Source organism: Tenrec ecaudatus, chromosome 18, assembly GCF_050624435.1.
Source record: "Tenrec ecaudatus isolate mTenEca1 chromosome 18, mTenEca1.hap1, whole genome shotgun sequence".
In the NCBI taxonomy this organism is placed as follows: domain Eukaryota; kingdom Metazoa; phylum Chordata; class Mammalia; order Afrosoricida; family Tenrecidae; genus Tenrec; species Tenrec ecaudatus.
Window position 1 is genome coordinate 17,920,755 of NC_134547.1, and position 24,946 is coordinate 17,945,700.

At 44.7% G+C, this 24,946-nt stretch overlaps 1 protein-coding gene across 1 annotated transcript; it reads right to left on the reverse strand.

The window, feature by feature from the left end:
* Positions 1–420: 420 nt before the first annotated feature.
* LOC142431578 (cytochrome P450 2B4-like) lies at positions 421–24,428 on the reverse strand. The gene is made up of 9 exons (XM_075536603.1): positions 24,258–24,428; positions 17,146–17,308; positions 16,691–16,840; positions 14,126–14,286; positions 9,573–9,749; positions 9,059–9,200; positions 7,754–7,941; positions 7,445–7,586; positions 421–630 (listed from the first exon to the last, which is right to left on the reverse strand). The coding sequence occupies exons 1-9, from the start codon at positions 24,426–24,428 to the stop codon at positions 449–451; spliced, it is 1,476 nt and encodes a 491-aa protein (XP_075392718.1). The 3' UTR covers positions 421–448.
* Between the last annotated feature and the right edge of the window lie 518 nt (positions 24,429–24,946).

Below are 24,946 nucleotides of genomic sequence, written 5' to 3' on the forward strand. Positions count from 1 at the left end.
CCTTTCATACAGTTCCTGGTGTGGTGCCCACCCATCGCGACCATAAAATTATTTTCGTTGCGACTTCATAACTGTCATTTTGCTACTGTGAGAACCTGTGTAAATATCTGATTGGCAGGGTGTATTTTCATTGTTACAAATTGAACATCATGAAAGCATCGTGATGAATCACAAAACCATATATCATTATATGTTGTGAAATATGTATTTCTAATGAGAAATCAATAGAATTTTGTCTTGAAGCATGGTGTAGCATGGGTAACAGTCTTCAGTCCGGATACTCATAGGTGGGCATATCTAACGTGGGCAGATCCACCTGGAGACAGATAAAGGAGCGATGTCTCAGTTCCTAAGACTATTGGAAATATGTGTTTTCTGATGGTCTTTCGCGACCCCTGTGAAAGGGTTGTTGGACCCCCGGGATCTTTTGGCCCCTAACCCTGCTCCCTCATTGGGGCAGGAAGCGGATCTGGTACAGGGGCGGTACTTTGCCCATACCAGACTCCCGGGGCGTGAGGTTGATCTCTTCAGGGACCACCGATCCAGCCACAGAGAAGTTCTGGAGGATGGTGGTGAAGAAGATGAACAATTCGATCCGGGCAGTTTTTTCGCCAAGGCAAATTCTCTTCCCTGTGGACAAAGAGAGAGGTTACCCTCATGGGCCTGGAACAGGGACAGCGCCTATGGGGGTCGTTCATGGCCAAGGGCTTTGCATGGAGGTGACCTTTCACCCTTAGCTCAAGGTATGTTTTGGAAAAGCTCGTGGCATCTGTCGTGGTGACACGTTACGCTGCTAAGTCTAAACCACCAGCAACTCCGAGGCAGAAAAGAACGAGGCTCTCAATGCCTGTTCAAAAGTTACAGTCTCTGATGGCAACGCATGTACAAGTTTGCTTGATACAATTGATTCAAGATTGTTCGGATATCTATATCAAGTGATTTAACTTAAAAATATTTTTAAAGTTATAGTCTCATTCCATCTCTATTTACAGAGTATCTACAAACACACCAAACTCACAGCCATCAAGTGGATGCTGATTCATAGCAACCCAATGGGGCTGCCCTGTGAGCCTAGAACTCTTTCTTGCTGTTAAATGTATTCTTCATTGGGAGTTAACACATGGATCATACCATTCCATAGCTCAGTCATGTCAAGGAGATTGTACAATTGCTACCAAACAATCTTTTTCATCTGGGATTCCTTGACATCATCTCTCGTTTAAACCTTTCCCCACCCCACAACACTGTACTCCCCCTTGCAAAACAACCCTTATTCTTCTTGCTTACCATATAAGTTTATCAATCCTGGGGTTGATATTTGGAGCAACGATCTGAATGGCTGTACATAAACTAATGGGGAGTTAACCTTTGGGTAGTGTAAGGCTGGAGGTTCCTCAGCAGTACCTTGCCAGAAAGGCCTGGATCTACTTCTAACAAGTTGGCCTTTGAAAACTATATGGATACAGATCTACTCTGACAAAAGGAAGAAGCACACCAGCCTTTCCCTACTTGATCGCTGAAGACAAAGCGGTGCATAAGCAATGTAGTGAAGAAAGCTGATGGTAAATGGTTATGAAAGATGTAGAGTCTGGGGTCCAATAGGCTGGAAGATAAACAAGGGGCCATCTAACTGAGATGCAACAAAGGCCACATGAAAGCAGCACACCAGCCTGTGAGATCACAAGGCATCAAAGACAAAAATAACCATAGCACTTTGAATGAGGGGGAGTGCAGAGTGGGGACCCAGGGCCCATCTGTGGGAAATTGGACATCCCCTTGCAGAAGGGTCGCTGGGAGCAGACGAGCCAGTTAGGGTGCAGTGTAGCAATGATAAAAAATAAAAATTTCCTCTAGTTCTTCAATGCTTCCTCCCCCCATTATCATGATGCCAATTCTACCTTACAAATCTGGCTGGACCAGAGGATGTACACTGGTACAGATAGGAACTGGAAACACAGGGAATCCAGGACAGATGATTTAATACCTTCAGGACTAGTGGTGACAGTGGCGACACCAGGAGTTTGGATGGGAAGGTGGGGGACAAAGGGGAATCGATTCCAAGAATCTACATATAACCTCCCTGGGGGAGGGAGAATGGAGAAGTGGGTGAAGGGTGATGTCAGATGGTGTAAGATATGACAAAATAATAATAATTTATAAATTATCAAGGATTCCCAAGGGCGTGTGGGAGAGGGAGGGGGAAAATGAGGATACCAAGGGCTCAAGTACAAAGCAAATGTTTTGAGAATGATGAGGGAATCAAATGTACAGGTGTGCTTGACAGAATGGATTGAGATAAGAGTTGTATGAGACCCCAATAAAATGATGTTAAAAAAAAGTGGTGTCACTAAATGTCTCCTAGAGGCATTTGTTTGTTGGGTTTTGAGTCAATAAGAAATGTCCTCTTGTTTTTTAAAGAATTCAAGTGCTGGCATCGTCCAGACAATCCTCACAGGTTTGTGGATAAGTGTGATGAAGTTGAACTGCTGGAACATTTGGGCGTGCATCACTGCAAGAGCCCCCACACCTGTATTAAAAATTCACACCCAACTGGGAAAACAAAGGTGACCTTCTGAGAAAGCCCTGGGGCAGTTCTCCCTGCCTTGAACTGTTGCCCTGAGTCGCATGGAAAACACGAGAGGGAGCGTGAGCCCTTTGAAACAGGAATCGAATCTTCATGTGAATCTGCTGTGAACATCGTTCCAAGAGAGAGTCTGTAACCTTTATAAGCTCCCCAAAGAAGTCAGGCACCACAGAGAGGGTAAGGACCCAGTTCTCTCTCTCTCTTTCTCTCTCTCTCTCTCTCTCTCTCTCTCTCTCTCTCTCTCTCTCTCTCTCTCTCTCTCTCCCTCTCTCTGTGAGTGTGTGTGTGTGTGTGTGTGTGTGTGTAGCCTCCACCAGTGTAAACGTCTGCATCCTTCTGACTTCACAATTTGAACGTTCATCACACAAAAGCAACCCACTCACCACCATCGAGTCACTCCGGGCTCAGCGTGACCCTGGAGGACAGGGTGGGACTGGCCCTGTGGGTTTCCCTTGTAGATTCCCAAGATGAATCAATATATTCTGCTGTGTGTTTCCAAATCCTTCAGCTACACTGTGATTTTCCTGGTGTGAGATTGTGTGTCTCCGTGTGACTGACTCATGCCTTACATGCAGTCCCTAATAGAGCATTGTGTTAAAAATAGTACTCAATCTTTTTTTTAGGTAAATTAATATAGGGGTCTTTCAGAAAACAATTTCAATCAAGTTGGTTCCAAATTATGTTTATCACAGTAAAACTGTGCCTGGTAGGGTTTTCAGTGGAGGCTTTTTTTGAGAATTAGATATCCAGGTCTTTTATCTGCCTGTTGGTGGACTTAAACTTCCAGCTATTTCGTTAGCAGTCAAATCACCATGACGGGCTGGAAAGCCTCGTGCTCCTCCCACAGAGCTGCTGGCGGTTCAGAACTGCTGACCTTCACATAAGCAGCTCGGCTGATAACCCCCCACGTCACCAGTACCGGTAAAGAAATCATGTTGTCTACTTCACAGGCTTGTTGTGGGAATGAAGATGTGAATATTGTTAAAGTACCCGAGAATCACACTTGAACCATAGTAAAATCTACTATACCTTTGTGGGTGCTTCAGGGGGTGCGTGGGGTGGGGCGGGGAGGGGGTGTCTCTGGCATTATGTATGTACCTGTCTCTGATTTCGTGCCTCAGCCTCAGACCCATGAACTTCACGGCTTCTGTGGGAGAAACACCCCGAATAGTATACAAACTGTGGGGTATATGGGGAGTGATGGACACGAGGAAGGGGTGCATGGCTGCCCCCCCACAAAGAACAAACCCACTGCCATCAAGTCAATGCTGACTCAGAGCGACCCGCTGTGGACTTCCCAGACTTTAAGGGTTTCAAAAATAGAACGCCCCGTCCCTCCGGCAAAGCTGCTGGTGAGCTTGCAGAGACATGAGAACACACGGAGCCAGAAAAGGAAGGCAGGGACATAGGGCCTCTCTCTCTTTTACATCAGGGATGGTTCATTGGTCATAATTCGCAAAGCAGTCACATTCCCAGCCTGGCACCTAAGGGAACTTGCAGATCCTTTTGGCAGATCCTTAGAGAAGATAGGGACCTCCATGTGCTCAGGGGAATGCCTGGACTGGTTCTTCTCCTATAACTGGTTCTGTGGCCCAGGTCTTCCTTGGATAACCCAATAGATGAATGCCTGCTGCCTCCCTCCCAAGGCACCCTTCCCTTTCACACACGTAGGGCTGTCAGCTTGGCATCATCTGAACACCCACTGTGCCCAGGGGTTTTCTTTCTGCCCGCACACATCTGACAGCCTTTTTCTTGCCCATACTTGTGCTTGTCTCTGTTTCTCTTCTCTATGTCTGCTTTCTTCTTGCATCTTCTTGCGCTCTCTGTTTCTGTCTGATGCTTTTTCTCTCTCCCTCTCTAAAGGTCTCCTGTCTCTTATGCCCTCTCTGTTTCTCTCTCCACTAGATCATTCTCTTGTATCTTTCTGGCTTTCATTCTGTTTCTCTTTCTATTCTCCCACTTGTACCCTCCCCATGTGCTCTCTCTCTCTCTCTCTCTCTCTCTCTCTCTCTCTTTCATTCTTCATCTCTAAGTCTATTGTCTCTTGTTCATTCTTCCCATTTCCCCCCCTCTGTTTCTCATTTTCCTGATAACGTCATTTATACATTCTGCTGCTAATCTCAAGGCCAGCAGTGTGAGCCCAACAACTACTCAGAGAGAGAGATGAGGCTATCTCTTCCCATGAAGATTTACAGCCCCATCAACCTTAGCACCCAGTTTCTCCTCTATCCTATAGAGTTGTTATGAGTCAGAATTGACATAATGGCAGTCGGTTTAACCTATCTTGATCTTGATCTCTATACATCTCTACCTCAATCCAAAGTTCGGGGAGAGCTTTCAGATAGAGAGTTTAATGTCATCCTGATACCCCTGGGTGTTTCCCAACTCTCATTTAAGATGACATGAGAGATGAGATCATTGCCAATTAGCAGAAATGAAAGGTCGGGGATCTCTCTCTCTGAGATCTTCCTTTCTCCCAAAGGATGACAGAATTAAGGGAATTGAGTGTTTCTCTGCATGGGGCCAATGGGAGAACCCTAACTTCTACTTCCTCCTTGGGCTTTCAAGGGCCTGCCCAGCTGAGCTTTGTACCCGTATCCCCTTCTTCAATCTGTACCCCAAATCAAAAGAATCCTTTGTAGTTTCTAGAACACACGATGCCATAATGACCTCTCTATCTTCAGGCCCTTCCAGCTCTCTCTACTTGGAACATTCTTTTTTGACAAACATTCACCATGTGGTCTCGGTTTAGAAACCTATCTCTCCCCTCACCCCAACACACCCTGAGTAACATGACCAACAGAAACTATGGGGGAAAGGAAACAGCAGTTGGTGAGATATAAAAATAATAATTATAATTTATCAAGGGGGCATTAGGGTGGGAGCATGAGAGGAAGGGCAAAAAAAGGAGCTGATGCCAAAGGTTGAAATAGAAAGAAAAATGTGTAGAAAAGAATGATGGCAACATATGTACAAATTTGCTGATACAATCGATGTGTGGATTGTTATAAGAGTTGTAAGACCCCCAATAATATGATCATTTTCAAAAAGAAAGAAAGAGGCAGACACTTATTCCTTAGGGAAGTTTTTCTTATTAAAAACTCGCTGCAGTGACATATCATGGCTACAAGGACAGGGTGCAACTGGTACCCTGGGTTTCTGAGACTTTAATTCTCTACAGGAGGAGGATGCCTCATCTTTCTACAGAGCAGCTTGTGGTTTCAAACTGCTGACCTTGTGGTTAGTTGCCCAATGTGTAACCCACTTTGCCATCAGGGATCCTGATTTCCCTTGTAGGTTCCCAAGATGAGTCAATATATTCTGGTGTGTGTTTCCAAATCCTTCAGCTACACTGTGATTTTCCTGGTGTGAGACTGTGTCTCTGCGTGACTGACTCATGCCTTACATGCAGTCCCTAATAGAGCATTGTGTTAAAAATAGTACTCAATCATTTTTTAGGTAATTAATATAGGGGTCTTTCAGAAAACAATTTCAATCAAGTTGGTTCCAAATTATTCTTATCACAGCAAAACTGTGCCTGGTAGGGTTTTCAGTGGAGGCTTTTTTTGAGAATAAGATCTCCAGGTCTTTTATCTGCCTGTTGGTGGACTTGAACTTCCAGCTATTTGGTTAGCAGTCAAATCACCATGATCATTGCCCCAAAAGAGATGAAAATATTTGCCAAACGTTCTGCTTACCAAGATGTGTTTTGGCGCAAAGCGAGGACATAAGAAAATGTGGTGAAGGAAGCTTGTGGTGCCCGGCTATCAAAAGATATAGCATCTGGGGTCTTAAAAGGCTTGAAGATAAACAAGTGGCTGTCTAGTTGAAAAGCAGCAAAGCCCACATGAAAGAAGCACACCAGCCTGTGTGATCACAAGGTGTCCATGTTATCAGGTATCAGACATCAAAGAACAAAAAATCATATCACTGTAGATGATGGGGAGTGTAGCGTGGGGACCGAAAACCTATCTGTAGGCAACTGGACATGCCCTTACAGAAGGGTCACATAAAAGAGATGAGCAAGTCAGGGTTCAGTATAGCATTGATAAAACATACAAGTTTCCTCTCGTTCTTTAATGTTTCCTCCACCAGCCAACCACCACCACTATCATGATCCCAATTATACTTAACAAATCTGCCTAGATCAGAGGATGTACACTAGTACAGATTGGAACTGGAAACACAGGGAATCCAGGACAAATTATCCTTCAGGACCAGTGGTGAGAGTGGCAATACAAGGAGGGTGGAGAGAATGTGGGGAAGAAAGGGGGAACAGATCACAAGGATCCACATATAACCCCCTCCCTGGGGGCAGACAACAGAAACTGGGTGAAGGGAGACGTCAGCAGTATAAGATATGTCAAAAAATAATAATTTATGAAGGGTTTGTGAGGGAGGGGTATGTGAGGACAGAGGGAAAAAATGAGGAGCTGGTACCAAGGGCCCAAGTAGAAATAAAATATTTTGAGACTAATGATGACATTAAATGTACAAATGTGCTTGAAACAATGGATGGATGGGGGAACTGTGATAAGGGTTTTACGAGTCCCCAACAAAAGTATTTTAAAACGTTAAATGACCTTTTTAAAAAAGAATTGTACAAATAAATAAATAAAAATTTTAAAAGAGTTGTACGAGCCCATAAAAATGATTTTTAAAAAGTTTGCTTTAGAGATACATCTCATGTCTCAAGACTCCTCTCAGGTGGCAAAGGGGAGTAAATGGAATGAGGTCATGCAGGGAAAAGTGAAGGGCATCTAATAATTGCTCAATAAACGGGGCCTCTCCCCATTTGCCTAGAGGAGAGACTGAAACCTCGCTCTGGCTTCTGCAAAAAGGAGTATAGCTCCAACTCACCTATGGAGAAAGGCATAAAAGCGTCAATCTTCTTCAGTGCCCCTTTGGCATCCAGAAAGTGGTCTGGGTTGAAGTCATCTGGGTTTTCAAAATAACGTGGGTCATGGAGCACAGAGCTCAGGATGGGGAACACCTCAGTGTCCTGGGGGAGGGGTACACGAAACAGATTGACCTAGTGCACCATCTCCCCGCCTCTACCCAAGAAAAACAACACCAAAAGAACCCGTATTAGCAAAGAGGTCAAATTTGCTGTTGAAGGAAACGCAGGATTCCCATACGGAATAGATGCAGGAGCCCATCGGGCCTTACCTTGGGGATGCTGTACCCTCGGAAGTTCGTGTCTTTGGTGACCACATGGGGCATACCCATGGGCACGAGGTCCCCGAATCGCTGGATCTCATGAATGACCGCATCGGTGTATGGCATTTTGACTCGGTCATCGAGAGCTGGAGCTCGATGGGAACCAATCACCTGGTCAATCTCCTTGTGGACTTTCTCTGCACACGAGAAGGGGGCCCGTGCACCTCTGATTCACTTCATTGAAGCAAACAGTGCCAACAGACCTTTCAGTGGGGGGATACACTTTCTAGGAGTCAACAAGTCAGGAAACATCTACAGTGAAGGTTAGACCATAAACACCGCTCAGAGGAACTAATTGGGGAGGGTAGATGAAGAAGGAAGCGACAAGGATTCTTCCCCTCTGAAATACTGTCATTTCTCTCCCCACATGGACAAGCAGACTCATACAAATGCACACACACACAACTTCTCCAACCTTAAAGGAAACTATATTGGACGTTCCCTTATGGGTTGATATTCTTAAAATAATCCGTTGGAAAGCTTTTTCTTTTTCAGAATTTGCCCTCCATTATTAGTAATCTTTGTGTGTGTGTTATATGCGATGCTGCACATCCTCATGTATAACGAAGTCCTCAGGAATATGACAGTGAAATCGAGCAATAGATTATTTCATGACCAGCTAAATGAATAAGTGAATCAATGCAATCATCAAACAATTGATGAATGAATCCAGGACTAGAAAGGTTAATGAATGAACACATGGATGAATTAATTCTATATTCAGGTACCTCTCAATAAGGAGATCAATTGGTAAATCATTGATCAATAAATGTCCATGGATAAATAAATCAATGAATGAATAGAGCAGATGAGTGAATGAATAGATGAAAGAATAGCTCTGTGGAAGGTGGAATAAATGGATTGGTGAAAGAATGAGTATGTAGAAAAGTCAATGGATGGTTACATTGAATACAGACTCATGAAGTAGACAATACTTGAGCAAATAAATAACTTATTCCATAGGCAAATGAAATCATTAATGAAAGGATGAATCAAAAGAAGTCTTCAGGGATGGAAAGATGACAGATAAATCAATCTGTGAGTAGTTAAATTTGAAACTTTGAGAAAAGAGCTCTTCGAATGACCCAGCCATCAAAAGGACTGGGTTAGTTGGGAATTACCCCAGGACTTGTAGAGCCACTAAGGCCAAAAGCAAGAGCCGCCTCTCTGCCACACAGGACCCATAATTCCACTTCTGCAAGTCAAAGCGGGGTCAGGAGATCACTCCTGGGGGTCTGTCCCTGCCCCACCCACCTGTGATGTGGGGGTATTTGAGCATGAGCAGGAACCCATAGCGGAGACTGGTGCTGGCGGTCTCTGTGCCAGCGAAGAAGAGAGTTAACACAGTGAGGATGAGGTTCCGTTGGTGGAACTCAGTGTCCTTGTTGGACTTCTCCTGGGTGGGGAGGAGAAGGTTGGGGTGAGAAAGGCTGGGGTCTGGCACACATATGCGTCCCTTTGGGTATCAGACACCAGTTCCCCAGCCTCAGTCATGCCTGTCTTTCCTGCTTTGTCTTCCATTGCCCACCCTCTTCACCCCTTTCACTCCCCAAGCTGATCTCTCTCCGTCTTGCTCTGCTTCCATCTTCCCATCTTTCTGGTCCATTGGTCTTTGTCTCCTAGCTTCCCTCTTCCGGTTCGATCTCAGTTTCTCCTCCATCAACATCTTCTGATCACCTCTTTCTGCTTTCTCTTGCCCCCCTCCCCTCCATGGCCTCTGTTCCAGTCTCCCCCTCCCTTCTTCCCCCTCCACCCCTCCTCTACCCACTTTGTCCATGCGGAGCAGGAAGGTATCAATGAAGTCCCGGGGTGTGTTGGGGTCCAGGGTTGCTCGGTGCTGCTCCACGCTGCGGGCAATGAAGGTGTTGACTTCTAAAATGTTTTTGTAGATTTGTTGGTGTGTGCCGGGAAAGTGCTTCAGGACATTCGAGAAGAGCTCAAACACCTGAAAGGCAGAAGAGGCCAGGAGATGAGGCCTGCCTGGGTTTAGTGGGGAGGGGAGGGTGAAAGAGGTCCACCCTGCTATGTACTAGACCCTCCTCCTGGAACCCATCACTGCAGAGAGATGGAGAGCCGCCTCCCTCTCCAGGCTCCAGGTTTTGACGTGGACTCGTACTAGTTGACATCTTTCTCTCTCTGCCCTGCTGAATCTGTTGGTTTGTGTGGGGTTTTTTTCAGTCTGCCATCTCTAATTCTCTGTGTCTTCACCGCTTACACCGACTCTCACGCTATCTCTGTCGCTATGTATTTCCATCTGTGTGTCTTTCTCTCTTTGATTTTCTCTCTCCCTGACAACGTGTTTCTTTATCCCCCTTTCTACTGATTGATCACTCCATTGATCCAACCCCTCACTCTGACGATGTGATTCCACTGATCTGTTAGTCTCCTGCCTCTCCCCCTGTGTCTTCCTACTTCATCCACGTGTCCTTCTGTCTGCCTACACCTCCTTGTAGTACTGCTCCTTTACCACCTCTTTCTATGTGTCTGTCTTGGTTACAACTGCGTGTGTGTGTGTGTGTGTGTGTGTATGATTACCACCTCAGCCTGTTCTCATTCTTCTCCTTGCCTCTCTCGGTCTCTCTGCATCTCCCTTGATGTACCGGTGCACAAAATGAGGCTGCTCTTGTCCACTTTGGTCTGTTTAATTATTTTGTAGCATACTCATTTTTCTACTGCTTTATCTGGGAATAAAAGTAATTGTAGTAATTCCCCCCAAATGTAAAAATGTGTACAGTAAGCTGTGAAAGTCATCTTTAATATCTCCATTTAGAGATCATCAATGTTAACTATTTGGTAGGTCTCCTTCCAGAAGTGTGTGTGTGTGAGTGTGTGTGTGTGTGTGTGTGTGTGTGTGAGTGTGTGTGTGTGTGCGTGCGCGCGTGTATGTGAGTGTGTGTGTTCTCAGTACCAGGAGCACATTGGAATCATGTGTTGGACTTGCCTTAGATACTCCCCAGACCTCATCCTATATCAGAACCCTCAATAAGAGGTCCTGGGCACCTGTATTTGTGGCAACCCCATATGTGAATCTAATATCTGTACCTATGACAGAGAGAGTACAATATCTGCCTATCCAACATTTGTCATTCAGACATTTCCATAAAGACTATTTCATCAATCCGGTCATACAACCATCACCAATATCAATTGCCATATTTCACACCCCATAAAGGCTGTCTAAATGGTTTCACTCAAGAAATACAATGGATGTATAGGTGGGTTAGGCAATGAAGAGAAATGTTCCCTGTGTTTTTGTTTTATTTCAGTGGAACCTTTTTGTTATCATCTGAGGGTGGCTGCTTTAAAAAAGCAACAAGAGAGAGAGAAGAATGTGGGGAAGCAAATGGAGAAATGGGGTTTCTTATTTTCACATGTCCATGTCTTCAGATGGGGGAGAGACTTTGCAGAAGACAAAGATGCAAAGGCAGATGGGGTTAGAAGAGTAGAGACTGAGAGTCTGATTCGTTCTATTATCTCCTCAACTTTGTCTTTCAAGAGCCCTTTCTCTTCGCTTCTTTGTCTTCTTTAGCTTGTTTTCTCTCTAGCTCCTCTCATTTCTCCTTCTCTTCTCTCTTCCAATCCCTCTGATTTTTTGTTTGTTTTTTAGGGCTCTCTCCCCCCCTACCTCTTGTGGCCCCTGATCAGTGGGAACAGTGTTTGTGTTTGGCTACTAACCAAAAAGTGAGTGCTCAAGTGCCCCCTGAGGTGTCTCAGAAGAAAGGCGTGATATGTTCGTTACTTCTGAAACATCAACCACTGGAAACTCCGTACAACACAGTCAGTCTGGGGAGACTGGGGAGTCCCTAGGTGATGGAAATGCTTTAGAAGTTTGGCTGCTGATAAAAAAGATGGAAGTTCAAATCCACTCAAAGATGCCTCCCAGAAAGGCCTAGTGATCCACTTCTAAAGAGTTCAAAGAATAAAAACCCTATGGAGCTCATCTTGAGAGATGCCGACATCTACTGGCACAACACAGTTCACAAAGACAACGGTCTACATTCGACTTGGATGAGTAGCGACTGGCATGTTAAAATGTGGTGAGCAGCTCTCTCAGGTGTCACCGTTGGTCTTTCCCCAGCCAGAAGGAAGAAGAGTGACGAGAAAAGAATCACACATGAAAACACACAGTGTCTTTATTTATAGGTTAAGTATTAAGGTGGCGGAAGGACCTTGGGCCTCTACTCAAACACTCCCTTAATGCATGAATACTTTCTTTTATTAAATTGGAACTCTATGATGCTCACTCTCCCGACACAACGGCTGGAGCCAAAGTGGGTGAACAAGTAAATGTGGTGAAGAAAGCTGATGGTGCCCGGCTATCAAAAGAGATAGTGACTGGGGTCTTAAAGGCTTGAAGATAAACAAGCGGCCATCTAGCTCAGAAGCAACAAAGTCCACATGGAAGAACACACCAGCCTGTGTGATCGAGGGGTCCCAAAGGGATCAGTTATCAGGCATCAAAGAACAAAAAAACCATATCATTGACTGCCCACCTCCACGATAGAATCGCTGAAGACAAATGGGTGCATAAGCAAATGGGGTGAAGAAAGCTGATGGTGCCCGGCTATCAAAAGAGATAGTGACTGGGGTCTTAAAGGCTTGAAGGTGAACAAGCGGCCATCTAGCTCAGAAGCAAAAAAGCCCACATGGAAGAAGCACACCGGCCAGTGCGATCACGAGGTGCCAAACGGACCAGCTATAAAGGCATCATGCAAAAAAAAAAAGATATATGTGTGTATATGTATATATGTGTGTGTGTGTGTCTATATATGTATATGTTTATGTATATATATGTGTGTGTGTGTGTGTGTATACCATATTGAATGAAGGGTGAAGTGCAGAGTGGAGACCCAAGGCCCAAGTGTTGGCCAATGGAGATCCCCTCACAGAGGGGTTCAAGAGAGGAGAAGGGTCAATGAGGGTGCGAGGTAGTACCGATGAAGAACACAGCTTTCCCCCGGGTCCTGGATGCTTCCTCCCCCGCTCTACCATGATCCGAATTCTACCTTGCAGGGCTGGATAGGGCAGAGTTTGTACACTCGTGCATATGGGGGCTGGAGGCACAGGTAATCCAGGGTGGATGATACCTTCAGGACCAGGGGTGAGAGGGGCAATGCTGGGAGAGTGGAGGATGAGTGGGTTGGAAAGGGGGAACTGATTACAGGGGTCCATGTGTGACCTCCTCACTGGGAGAGGGACGGCAGAGAAAGGGGGGGAGGGAGGGAGACGCCGGATAGGGCAAGATATGACAAAATAACGATGTATAAATGACCAAGGGCACATTGGGAAGGGGGAGCGGGGAGGGAGGGGAAAAAAAAGAGGACCTGATGCAAAGGGCTTAAGTGGAGAGTGAATGCTTTGAGGATGATTGGGGCGGGGAATGTATGGATGTGCTTTATACAATTGATGTATGTATATGTATGGATTGTGATAAGAATTGTATGAGCCCCTAATAAAATGTAAAAAAAAGCTGTAAGAGCCCCCCAATAAAAATGATTAAAATAGATTTAATAAATTGTTAAAAAGAAAACACAGTCCACAACCCTGGAACCCATAGTAGATGGTGCCCCACTATCACTGCAATCAGCTCCCAAAGGATCATGTTAAGCAATCCTAGGTAGAGTAGGTGAAAACCATGGGGGGGCAGGTGGCTAAAAAACAAAAGAGGCCATGATGACTGCTTGTATGTGAAATATGAGACCTCTAATATTATAGCCCTTCGTCAACCTTAAGATCTGGAACTGAATGCACTGTCATGTTAGAAAAAAACCCACTCTATATGATTCAAAGGGATGTTGACCCAATGACAGAGCTCAGTGGGTTAGGAAGGCGAGAGGAGCGGAAGGGGGAATTGGGAGCTGGTACTTTCAGTGGATGCCTTGGAACAAACTGTGTGAATTGTTGAACGTAAGACGGATGAGCTGCTCTGTAAACCTTCACTTCATTCACAGTCAAACAAAATGCTTTCAAAAGCTAATTGCCATCTAATTCCAACTAAATAATAATCAAACTCAAACCCTATGCAGCACAGTTCTACCCTGACATGCATGAGTAGCAGTTGATTGACTCCATAACACGTTTTGTTTTGTTTCTTCCTGACTCTCCCTCTGTCTCTTGCGACCTCACCACCACATCCTTTTCGTTCTTATAGTCTCTCACTCCCCGCCTCTGGGACCCTGTGTCTCCCATCTCTGTGTGGTGTCAGCTCTTATCCACAACCCTACGCTACATGGCTGCACCCTAAAGATAGACCATGCCTCTCCCTTCCTTCAATGCTTGCCCCCCATCCACGCCCTCCCGTCCCCTCCCTCCCTCGCTGACCTGGCTGGAGAAAGAGCTGATTAATTCAAAGGACTGGTAGAAATTATCCAGCAGTCTCATGAATTCTGGGTCTTTGTAAGCGAAGCGTTCTCCAAAGACAATGGAGCAGATGATGTTGGCAGTGATGGCGTGGAATAAGAAGGTGGGGTCCAGTAGGGCTCCTAGAAGGAGAAGTGGGCAGGTCAGGGGACAGGAAGTCAAGAGGAGATGGATTTGCCTGCTGCCTCATCTTGGTCTAACTATCCTCCACTGCTCGGGAGTCATCGCAGGAACAGTAGCATCTAACTGGCTGTCTCTTACAATAGATACTCGAGGTCCATTCTAAGTATGTCACCTATGGTGCCATTTGCTTCTCACCACAGCTCTGTGACGAATCAATCGCTCAATTTTGTAAACAGGCAAGCAGAAAGATGAAATCATTTGGACAATCTCATCACAGCTACGAATTGCTTAGAGAGCCAGCATTCAGACCTAGACAACCTGGTGACAGAATCATGGCTGTTGATCCTTATGCTACATCTTCTGGGGGACCTCAGCTCTGTGAGCCTCTGCTCAACTCTGTGAACCAGTCCCAGGGCAGTTAGTGACACAGAGCAGGTGATCAGTTTATGCACACTGAAAAGGCTTGATCCTGCCAATCCCTGTCACTCTCCCTTCATCAGCTCTCTTCCCTCTAATTCTCTGACCTTCACTTGTCTATCAATGCCTATATGAATATGATCCAGGTTTTCCCCAGTTCCTGATTGAAGGAGGTATTTGTGGGCTGGGAGCTCAAGGATATCCAATTGGTGCTGCTTCTCTCTCTCTTTGAGTAATACTTTGTGTGTCTTCCCTTGTTTCTATTGGGAACTCTGTCTTCTGTCTGTCTGTCTGTCTAATTTGTGTGTGTGTCAACAAATGATTTGCCATTTAGATATTTTTCATAAATACAGTTCAGTGGCTCACTGAGCTATTCGGCAATCTTCCAAAACTCTTCCCCAATTTTCCCATCACCCTCCAACAGATGCTCAGTGTCCCCTAAGCCTTAAGATCTCCTTTCCCCCTCCCTCTGCCCGCTGACGACTAATCAATGGGAGTCTCCACAGCAGTGGTTTTCAACCTGTGGGTCTCGACACTTTTGGGTGTCAAATGACCCTTTCACAACGGTCGCCCTATTCATAACAGTAGCAAATGACAGTGATGAAGTATCGACAAAAATAATTTTATGGTTGAGGGGGTCACCACACATGAGGAACTGTAGGTTGAGAACCACTGCTCTACACACTTGTAGACTCTAGGTATTTCATATAAGAGGTATCATTCAATTGTGGTCCCATCACCTCATACTAGGATGGCCGGGGTTGTTTTGTTTCCTTTCTTAACAACAATAAGCAAAAAGAATAGACAAGAACATTTGTTGGTGAGGCTCTGGAGACGGGAGTCCTCACCTGTGGCTGGGGGGACTGTAATGTCGGTAAAAATAGTTTGACAGGCTTGAAACCACTCATTTCATTATGTGGCTTGAAATTTTAAGTGCATTCCTCTCTAATTTCCTGTCTCCTCATAGCCCCACCTTTCTTGCCTTCTGCCTCTTAAGTCTCTTCCACCATCAGTTTTGGTCTCTATTTGTCTCTATCCTTTCTTTCTTTCTTTTTTTTTTTTTGCTCTTCCATCTCTATCTTTGTCTCCTTCCCTGCCTCTTTGTCCATTGTCTCCTTCTGTCTTTCGATCCCAGCTCGCTCTGCCTCTATGTCTCATTGGCTCCCTTTGTCTCCTCCTCCCTTGTCCGGTCTCTACAGATATGGTCCAGGGTATTTTCTGAGAGAGTTTAATAACGAAAGTGGTAAAGATTGAAAATAAAGGAGATGGAGATGATCACAGAGTTGTAGTCCCCTTGCTGTCCCCGCTGAATCTGTGAGCTCTTCTGGAGAATCCAGAAACAGCCAAAAGCAATTCCTTGAGGGCCCTTCCACTGCCCAACTGGCTCTGCTCCCAGCCAGCTCATCAGCCGCTCAGTCAAGGAAAGAAAGTTCATTTGACTCTGCCCAACACGTCTGTCCATTTTTTCTTTCCTCCTTGCTTTCCTGATATACATACCATAATATTCTATACCATGTGATATCATAGCGAGCCCTGGGAGTGCCAATGGTGCAGCGGTCAGCGGCTAATGTAAAGGCTGGCCACTGAACCAACCGAGCAACCCGATGAGACAAGCACCTGGCAACCCATTTCCAGACAGCTTGGCCCATGGGGAAGTCCTTCTCTGCTACATGCAGTTGCTATGGGTTGGAATCTACTGGATGGCACTTCCTAGCAGTTATTGTATTGCCGTGCATCCTGTTCCTCCATGCACTGCTTCCCTGGAATACAAGCTAAGCACATACATCTTCCAGTTATTCCCTGGCATCCTGTAGACTTCCTACCTTTTGCCAGCTCTATGCTTTCCTCCTACCCATCTCTGTGGATCTCTAGTTCACTATTTCTCCCGCTAAGCCCTTGAGAGTCTCTCAGTCTCCATCTTTTCCTCTTTCTTCTCCCCCCCCTCTCTCTCCCACCCCCCTCTCCTTCCCTCTCTCCAAAGCTCACCCTGGGATTTCCGAAGCTCTTCCACCAGACACTGAGCCTCCTCTTGGATGAGCTCCTCCACGCTCCGCTTGCCCATCCCGAAGTCCTTCATGGTGGACAGAGAAAATCTCCGGAGGGTTTTCCAGCGCTCTCCATTGGCAAAAGCGATGCCTGGGGGGGGGGGGGTTGTGTGAGGAGGATGGGGGAGAAGTATGGCTTGCAGAGGGTGTTGGAAGGAGACACCAAGTCCCTCTCTACGCCCCTCTCTTCTTTGACCTCCTTTATCCTCTGAAGCCCATCCTCCCTCATGACCCAAGAGGAGTCTGCAGTTCTGCCTCTGCCAAGCAGTCCACCCTCGGAAACCCACAAGGGCAGTTCATAGCATGGCTGCTCTGTCCTGCAGCCATGCTATGAGTCACAATCGACTCCATGGCAGTGAGTGTGCATCTGAGATCCTGCCGCTTTCAGGCTCTTACCATATCCTTGGAAAGCTTTGTCAACGGCAGCAATTTTCCCCCGGCCCGAGAAGGCGTCAGCTTGGTCCACCAGGGCTTCCCGTATGGCCTCCGTCCCACACAGCATGACCACCAGCCTGGGCCCCAGGTACACGGTGAACACATCCCCGTATTTCTCTCGGAGCTGCCAAGCATAGCCCCACCCAAGACAGCGAATGAGTCAGTGTGTCCCTCTGTAGCCATTTAAAAAAAACAACAGTTTCAAGATCATACCTTTATTACATAGAAAAATATTTACTATCACCATTGCTGTAAGGGAAAGCAAAGGTTTATACACCAATAGGCAAGATTTTGAGGAGGCCAGGGGGAAGGTGAGAACAGGAAGATGAGAGGGAATTGGGGGGGGGCACAATGACGAAGGGCTTAACAGAATAGTGTCATTGATTTCATTATATAAAAATATATAATGTTAATATTTGGATTTGGAGTCTAAATTGGCAGAGTAATTTCAACAATAAATAATAGTTGATTCTGACGCTGTAACATGGCCCCGGGGACTCAAATCCCCAACCTTCCAGTTAGCAGCCAAGACTGTTTACATAACCCCTGGTACTCCTAACCCAGCAAACACGTGTATATAGATTGGTAATTAGTCACTACCCATGATACTCCACCCTGGGCTGCTGCTCCCATAGCTCAGGACCCAGCAACTAAAGGGTTAGCCCTGGATGCAGACAAGGTCACCTGTGGTTGCTTGATGCCTGGAGAAATAGGGATGGTGAACTATTTTGAAATACTTCTGATATCACCCTCCCATACCCTTGAGCCTCACCGTATCTTCCTGGCATCACCAAATCTTGATTTCTATCTTTCCTGAGACTCACCCTGCTGCTGACAATTCCCAAGGAGACAACCCTGAAGCACCCACCTTGAAGACGATCTGAGAAAGTAACAGTCCTCTGCTCACGATCGTGAAATATATAAAATACCGGCAGGGCCAATTGGGAAACTGCTTGAACAGTTCTACTGAAGCCAAGCAGTTTGGAGAATACTCAGCAATCCCCCGTTTCCTGCCTAGATGCATCCCCACTGGAAATGTGTACATGCGCTCACCCCAAAAATATCCAGGACAGGTGAATCTTCAGAGACAGTAACTGGATAGGGACATGGCAGGAGAGGGTGGGGGCGGGGTAGAGGAGTATGAGGAGTTAACAGCAATGAACACGAGAAGAAAATGTTCAGAAGTAGATTGTGATGAGGATTGCACAAATGGTTTTAATATGATTAATTAAATTGTATGATATGCGAGGGAAAAAACTGTGATGGGCTAGCTGTTCATCACTACTAAGAAAGAAGTCAGGCAAGAACAAGTGTTGGCAAAAATGTGGAGAAATTGGAACCCTTTTCCACTGGTAAGTTAGTGTAAAACTAGTTCTTGGAAATAGTTGGCAACTCCTCATAATGTTTAGATGTATACTCTTGAACTGAAGTTTATGTTGTATTTTCTTATTGTTAATGAGTTTGGAGTTTTGGTCATTTGTTTGCTTGGTAATTTTTTTCTCTTTTCCTGGGTATTATGCTGTATACAAAATCCAGGATAGGTAAATCTATAGAGACAGTAACTGGATTACTAGTTTCTTGGACTTGGGGGGAAATGGGGAGTGAATAACCAATACAAATAAGAGGAAACTGTTCTAAAATTTATTACAGTGATGATTGGATAACCCTTTTCAATATGCTTAAACTATTGTATGGTACGTGAATTATATGCCACTATGTCAATAGAAGTGTTATTTTTTAATGAACAAGGACAGTCGTGGGAGTCTTATTATTAAAATTCTCATCAACATAGGTAATGAATCCATGCATCATAAAATACTCATGGAAGGAAATACTCTACAGCAAAGAAACATAACAAATTGTCGTTGTACACAAAAACAAAGACAATTCACCGGCATACTGCTGAGTGGAAACAATTAAGGCGCAACTCCATCTATTTATACCAATTTAAGAAAGAGGCAAAACTAACCTTAGTTCAGGATCGTGTAGAGAGCAGTGATGGGAAGGAGTGAGCGGGCTTTCTCTACATGCCAATGTCATGGGTGTGAATATCTGTTGAGCTGGGCACATGAGAGTTGTGCCACGTTTGAGATGATGTCACACCCCAATGGAAATGCACTTAAAATCAGAAATAGGGTTCCATCAACTTCAAAATCTCACCTGGGTCTCTGCTGACCCTCCTCCTTGGGCTCCTACAATCATCTCACTCTCTGAGGCCAGAGTGATCTTATTGAAATATCAATTTTTTCCTGTCCCTAGTGTACCGTATTCCTTCCAATGCTTCTCTGTCCTAATACAAGCTCTGAGGTCTTTGTCGTGGTGCACACAACCCCACGTGGCCTGGCCCCATAATCCCACAGACTTTTCCTCCTCCGCCCCGCTCTCGGACTTGAAAACCAGCCTCTTTTGTTTCTCCTGACATGAAGGGCTGGTTCCCGATTCACGGTTCCTGCAATGACCCTGGCCTTGCCCTGGTGTCCAGGACAAGGTCTCAGGAACACAGCAAAGTTGAGTCTGTCTTTCCCTGATGACTCGAGTTTATCACTTCTTTCTAGAAGATCACCCCATTTTATGTTTGTTTGTTTTTTATTCTTTTTAAAATCATTTTATTGGGGGCTCGTATAATTCTTATCACAATCTATACATACATTCATTGTGTCAAGAACATATGTACATTTGTTGCCATCATCATTCTCAAAACATTTGCCTTCTACTTGAGCCCTTAATATCTGCTGCTCATTTCCCCTTCCCTCCCCACTCCCTCCACCCTCTGGACCCTTCATTATTCATATATTATTATTATTGTGTCATATATTACACTGTCTGACGTTCCCCTGCCCTCACCCCATTTTATGTTCTTCACAGTTCTTATTGGATATTTCCTGACTTGCTTATTTCTTTTTATTTCTTTCCAATATGCTCATGAGCCCAACAAAAGCATATGCCTTATCCCAAGCTGTGAAATCTATGCCAAAAATATTTCCTGGTACACAGATGGTGTGCATAAAAGTAGTATCGAGTAAATACCGAGGCAGATCAAAAGAACGTTCATCTAAAAAGCTCCAAGGAGCCCTGGTGGTGTTCTGGGATAAGCTTTGGCCTGCTAACTGCAAGGTTGATAGCTCAAATCCTCCAGCTGCTCTGAGGAAGAGAGTGAGGCTGGCTGCTGTCTTAAAGAGTTACAGTCCTGGGAGCCCTGTGTAGGGTCACGAAGAATCAGACTCACCTCGATGCCTGTGGGACATTTGGGGGTACTGTACACCAGACTCTACACACTCCCCAGTTTAACTTCACAGTAACTTTGTGAGGTACTCATGCTTCGTGTCATCAACCCAAAATCAAAAGGGGGAAACTCAGACTCCGTAGTTGAATATGAAAGTGGAGTCTATGGTGCCCAGTCTAAAAGGGTTCAGGAACTGGGAATCAGTTAGGAATCAGGGAGTGGAGGGAGGGTAGTTCTGCCATCCTCGCTTCATTTTATGCTCTCCCTCTTTCTCCTCCTCCCTCCCTCACTTGCTGTCTTTCTCCTGCAACATACTGATAATGAAGGCCTGTGGGGATTTAGAGGGCCCTTGGAAGATCCTCAGTGCAGTCTGTGACCCCTCTAACTTATATGCACAAATGTGTGCACCTATTTGAGGAGGATGCCCAGCTTTAATAAAATGCTTGAAGGATTTATTTATGCCAAAATGTTTAAACATCTCTAATCACTGGAGATAAGATAAGGACATGGGAAAAACAGATCTCCCTAATGGGTCCTAGGAGCCACCAAATGTGGAAACAGCTGTGCGCCCTTACCTCTCACCTGCGGATCATTCCTCACCTACCCCCTAGGGTCATTGTCAATTATGCCTTGTGAACTCCTGAAAGATGCAAATCAGTCCTAGCCACATAACTCTGAGTGAAAGACTAAACGCAAGAGGTCATAGGGCAACAGAACACTTTTGATACATCTAAAGTAAGGTGACTAGATGTCCCGCTTTTGGCGGGACAGTCCCGATTTTTAACAATTTGTCCTGTGTCCTGCAGCATTTTTTAAAAGTCCCGATTTTTGCAAAGAATGCACGACAAGCTAGGGAACAGCGGGAGAACGGGAAGGGAATATACATAATACATAATGCCATTCAAACAGCTGCTAATTTGTTGCCCGTAGATGTGGAAAATATTATTAAAATATATTCTTATTTCTATATATACACTATGCACGTTGAAATGCTTAAAGAATTTTGTGAAACTGCACAAGTCGAATATCAGAAAATATCTGGATACAGTAAAACACGCTGGTTAGCTCTTTTACCAGCTGTCGAAAGAATTTTTCAAATATACGATCCTTAGAAATCCTACTGTCTATCACAGGATAAATGTCCTAGCAGTTTAGAAGAGTTTTTTGAAAAGGAATCTTCAAAAATTTGGCTAGAGTTTGTACACAATCAGGCAGCTCTTTGTCAAAATGCTATAAAATTAATTGAACGTGACAAAATTTCAGTAATCAAAGTAGAAAAAGAAGTTAATAATTTAAAATTTCAGTGTCAAGAGTTGTTAGAAAATAATTTTCTTCTGTTAACTATCTGTAATAGTATAAGCCAGGTGCAATAAATCGTGCAGATATCATGAATCACGTTAAAAAGTTCTATAGTGACTGCATTGATTATTTAGAAGAGTAGACCATATATTACAATGATATTGAACATTTTCATTGGGGTACATTAAAACAAGAACTTAATTGGAATGATGTGCAAAAATCACTCGATTCTATTACTCAAAATTTCCCATACAGTAATATTTTGGAAAATGATCTTTTTAATGAGGTATCATTATTAAAAATATATATGGATAAGGAAAAGGTTAAATCTTGGGCATCAGCAAAAGTCACAATAGAGAACAAATGGTTGGAAGTGTTTCATCATTTTGAAACAAACAATGTTCCGTACAATAATGCACTAAAAATTGTGGGAAACACGCTGTCCTTACCAGGAACTAATGCTGCGACTGAATGTGTTTTCTTCTACCGTAAATAAAGTGTGGACATCAGGAAAATCACAATTAAGTGTTGAGACATTGAAAGCCATTTTATGTGTGAAATATAATTTAACAAATTATTGTGAAAAATTTCATGACCTTTTAAACGACAGAAATCCACTAAAACAGTGAAATGAGAAATGTGCCAAAGAATAAAATAATAGTATATATAATTTTAATGTGTTATATTTGTAAATTGTACTTGTTAAAAGTTTGAAAAATTACAATGCTATTTTTGCGTTCTGGAAAATTTTTGTTGCTCAATATAGACCAATTTTTAATTAAGAACTCCACCCCTCTCGGTCAATGGTGTCCCGCTTTACTAATGTTAAAATATGGTCACCTTAATCTAAAGGGACTAACTCTAAATAACAGACCCTTGAAATACTCACCTCTCTGGTAAGATATTTTCTCCAAAAAGAAAGAAAGGAAGAAAACAATGAAGATTAGACTAGAGATGGAGAAAATAGAGAGAGGAAAGAGGGAAAAAAAAGAAACCATAGAGAAAAACAGCAAAGTCAAAAGTGTGTTCTCTGAAAACATCGATAGTATGGACAAACATTTAGCTAGACGGGCAAGTTCAAAGGAGGAAGAGAGAAGATGCAAATAACCTACAATCAGAAACGAATGAGGGGACATTACTACAGGTCCTACAGAAATAGAAGGGTTTATGATACAATACTGCGAAAACTCTCAACCAACAAAGTATGTCATCTGGATGAAATGGACCAACACCTAGAAGCACACAAGTTACCTAAATTGATTCCAGAAGAGTCAGAAACTCTCACTAGACCTGTAACAAGTGAAGAGATCAAACCAGGAACCCAAATTCTCCCAACGAAGAAGAGTTCAGGGTCAAATGACTTCAGTGGGTAATTGTACCAAACAATAAAAGAGTTAAAAAAAATTTTAAATACAGGGCTGATGGGTCCAAAATTCAGGAAAGTGGAAGTGGTCAGAGGGACACAGAGCACCTCAAGTTGTTCTCAAGTCATGGAAGGATGGGTCTTACGTGAGTCAATTGCATTGTTAATCAATAGATGCATACTTGAAATGCAATCATGCCTAAAAAGCTGTGATTGTGAGCTGACTAAATGACCCACACATGGCAGCCACACTTCTAGCGCATTAAGTTCCTTACTGGAGCCCTGCTATTGCACTGGTTATGCACTGGGCTCAGATCCACAGGGTCCAGAGATCAAAACCACTAGGGCACACAGCTGTTTCCACACCTGGTGGATCCTAGGACTCATTAGGGAGATCTGTTTTTCCCATGTTCTTAACTTCATCTCCAGTGATTAGAGATGTTTAAACATTTTGGCATAAATAAATCCTTCGAGCGTTTTATTAAAGCTGGGCATCCTCCTCAAATAGGTGCACACATTTGTGCTTATAAGTTAGAGGGGTCACAGACTGCACTGTAGGTCTTCCAAAGACCCTCTAGATCCCCACAGGCCTTCCTCCACAGGAGGAAGATGAGGTTTTCTACTCGGTCAATGATTACCGTCTCAGAAGCTCACAGCGGGCAGTTCCATCCTGTTCCATGGGGTCATGATGAGTCAGGCATCGACTCGATGGCAGTGAGTTTGGAGAAGGAGCGCATTGATGAGGAGTCCATTCCAAGTCTCCCAGAATCCTTCCCTTCCCTTGCTGCTCTCCCTCCCTCTCTGCCACTGCCCTGGCTTGGACGCCAGCCAGTGTGTAGTGGCTCCGCCTCTTTTTCTCTCTGCTAGTGGCAGATGGCATCCAGGGACTCTTTCAAGGGAAGCTGGGAAGAGTAAAATTCTACACCTGTGCCCCATATGCAGACACCTCTTCATAGCCATCTGCCCCCTGCTAGGACAATGCCTGTGTCCTTTCAATTGAGCAGGAAGGATTGGGACAACCTGACCACAATCCACCAGACTTCAGCTCAATGCACTTTACCTACCGAACCAAGGATGCACTCCATCCCTGAGCCGGGATACCCAACTCTTTCTTAGGGATCTTTGAGTGATCCCCAAGTACTGAGGTAGGGACCAGCCACCCTCTGACCCTTCCCTTCATGCTCTCACCTTCAGGATGGATTTGAGTAGACCTCTTCTGTCCATCTGCAGAAGGTTCCCCAAAAAAGGCAGAGGACGGGGACCTGGAGGGAGGTGGCTGTGGGTCTTTGGGTGGCCCCTGATCAGGAGAAGTAAGAATCCTGTGAAGACAGCAAGGAGGAGGAGGACGCTGAGCTCCATGGCGGTAGGCTGCATGTCTTCCACCCCAGTGCAGCCCTGCAGGCTGGAGCTGGGTCTTTTATCTGAACCTGCCTCTTCGCTTGCTTATGTCACCCCATCAGTCCCACCTCCCCTTGCATCACTGTCCATGAGTGTGACCTTAGAAGAGGTGCCAAGGGATTCACACTTCCTCCTCTGGAGGACCAGCAACTGCTCTTTCCCTCCTCTTTCACCACCTCCCTAGTGCTGGCAGGGCCCCTGAGGCAGACACCGACGTTCATGTAGAAGTGTGCGTGTGTGGTCATTGGGTTTCCTGGTGCTTCTTTTTGTTTTGTTTTTAGGATACAGATGAGCATACACCTGCCCCTGTGTCTGATATACATGCACTGTTCCATGTTCATTTGCCTCTCTGTGATCATAGGATTTTTGTATGTGAAAGGCTCTCAGTGAGTGGGGGAGACCAAAACAAATGGAGGACTTCACAGGATATTATTGTTTATTTCATTTCTTCACATGGGCTATGTAATCTCTCTATATAG

Coding starts and splice junctions, on each gene's coding strand:
- LOC142431578 (XM_075536603.1), bottom strand. CDS start 24,428: ATGGAGCTCAGCGTCCTCCTCCTCCTTGCTGTCTTCACAGGATTCTTA. Junction 9,750..14,125: donor TCAGCTCTTTCTCCAGCCAG/GTCAGCGAGGGA, acceptor TCTGCCTTTCAG/GTGTTTGAGCTCTTCTCGAA. Junction 7,942..9,058: donor CAAATACCCCCACATCACAG/GTGGGTGGGGCA, acceptor TCTCGTGTGCAG/AGAAAGTCCACAAGGAGATT.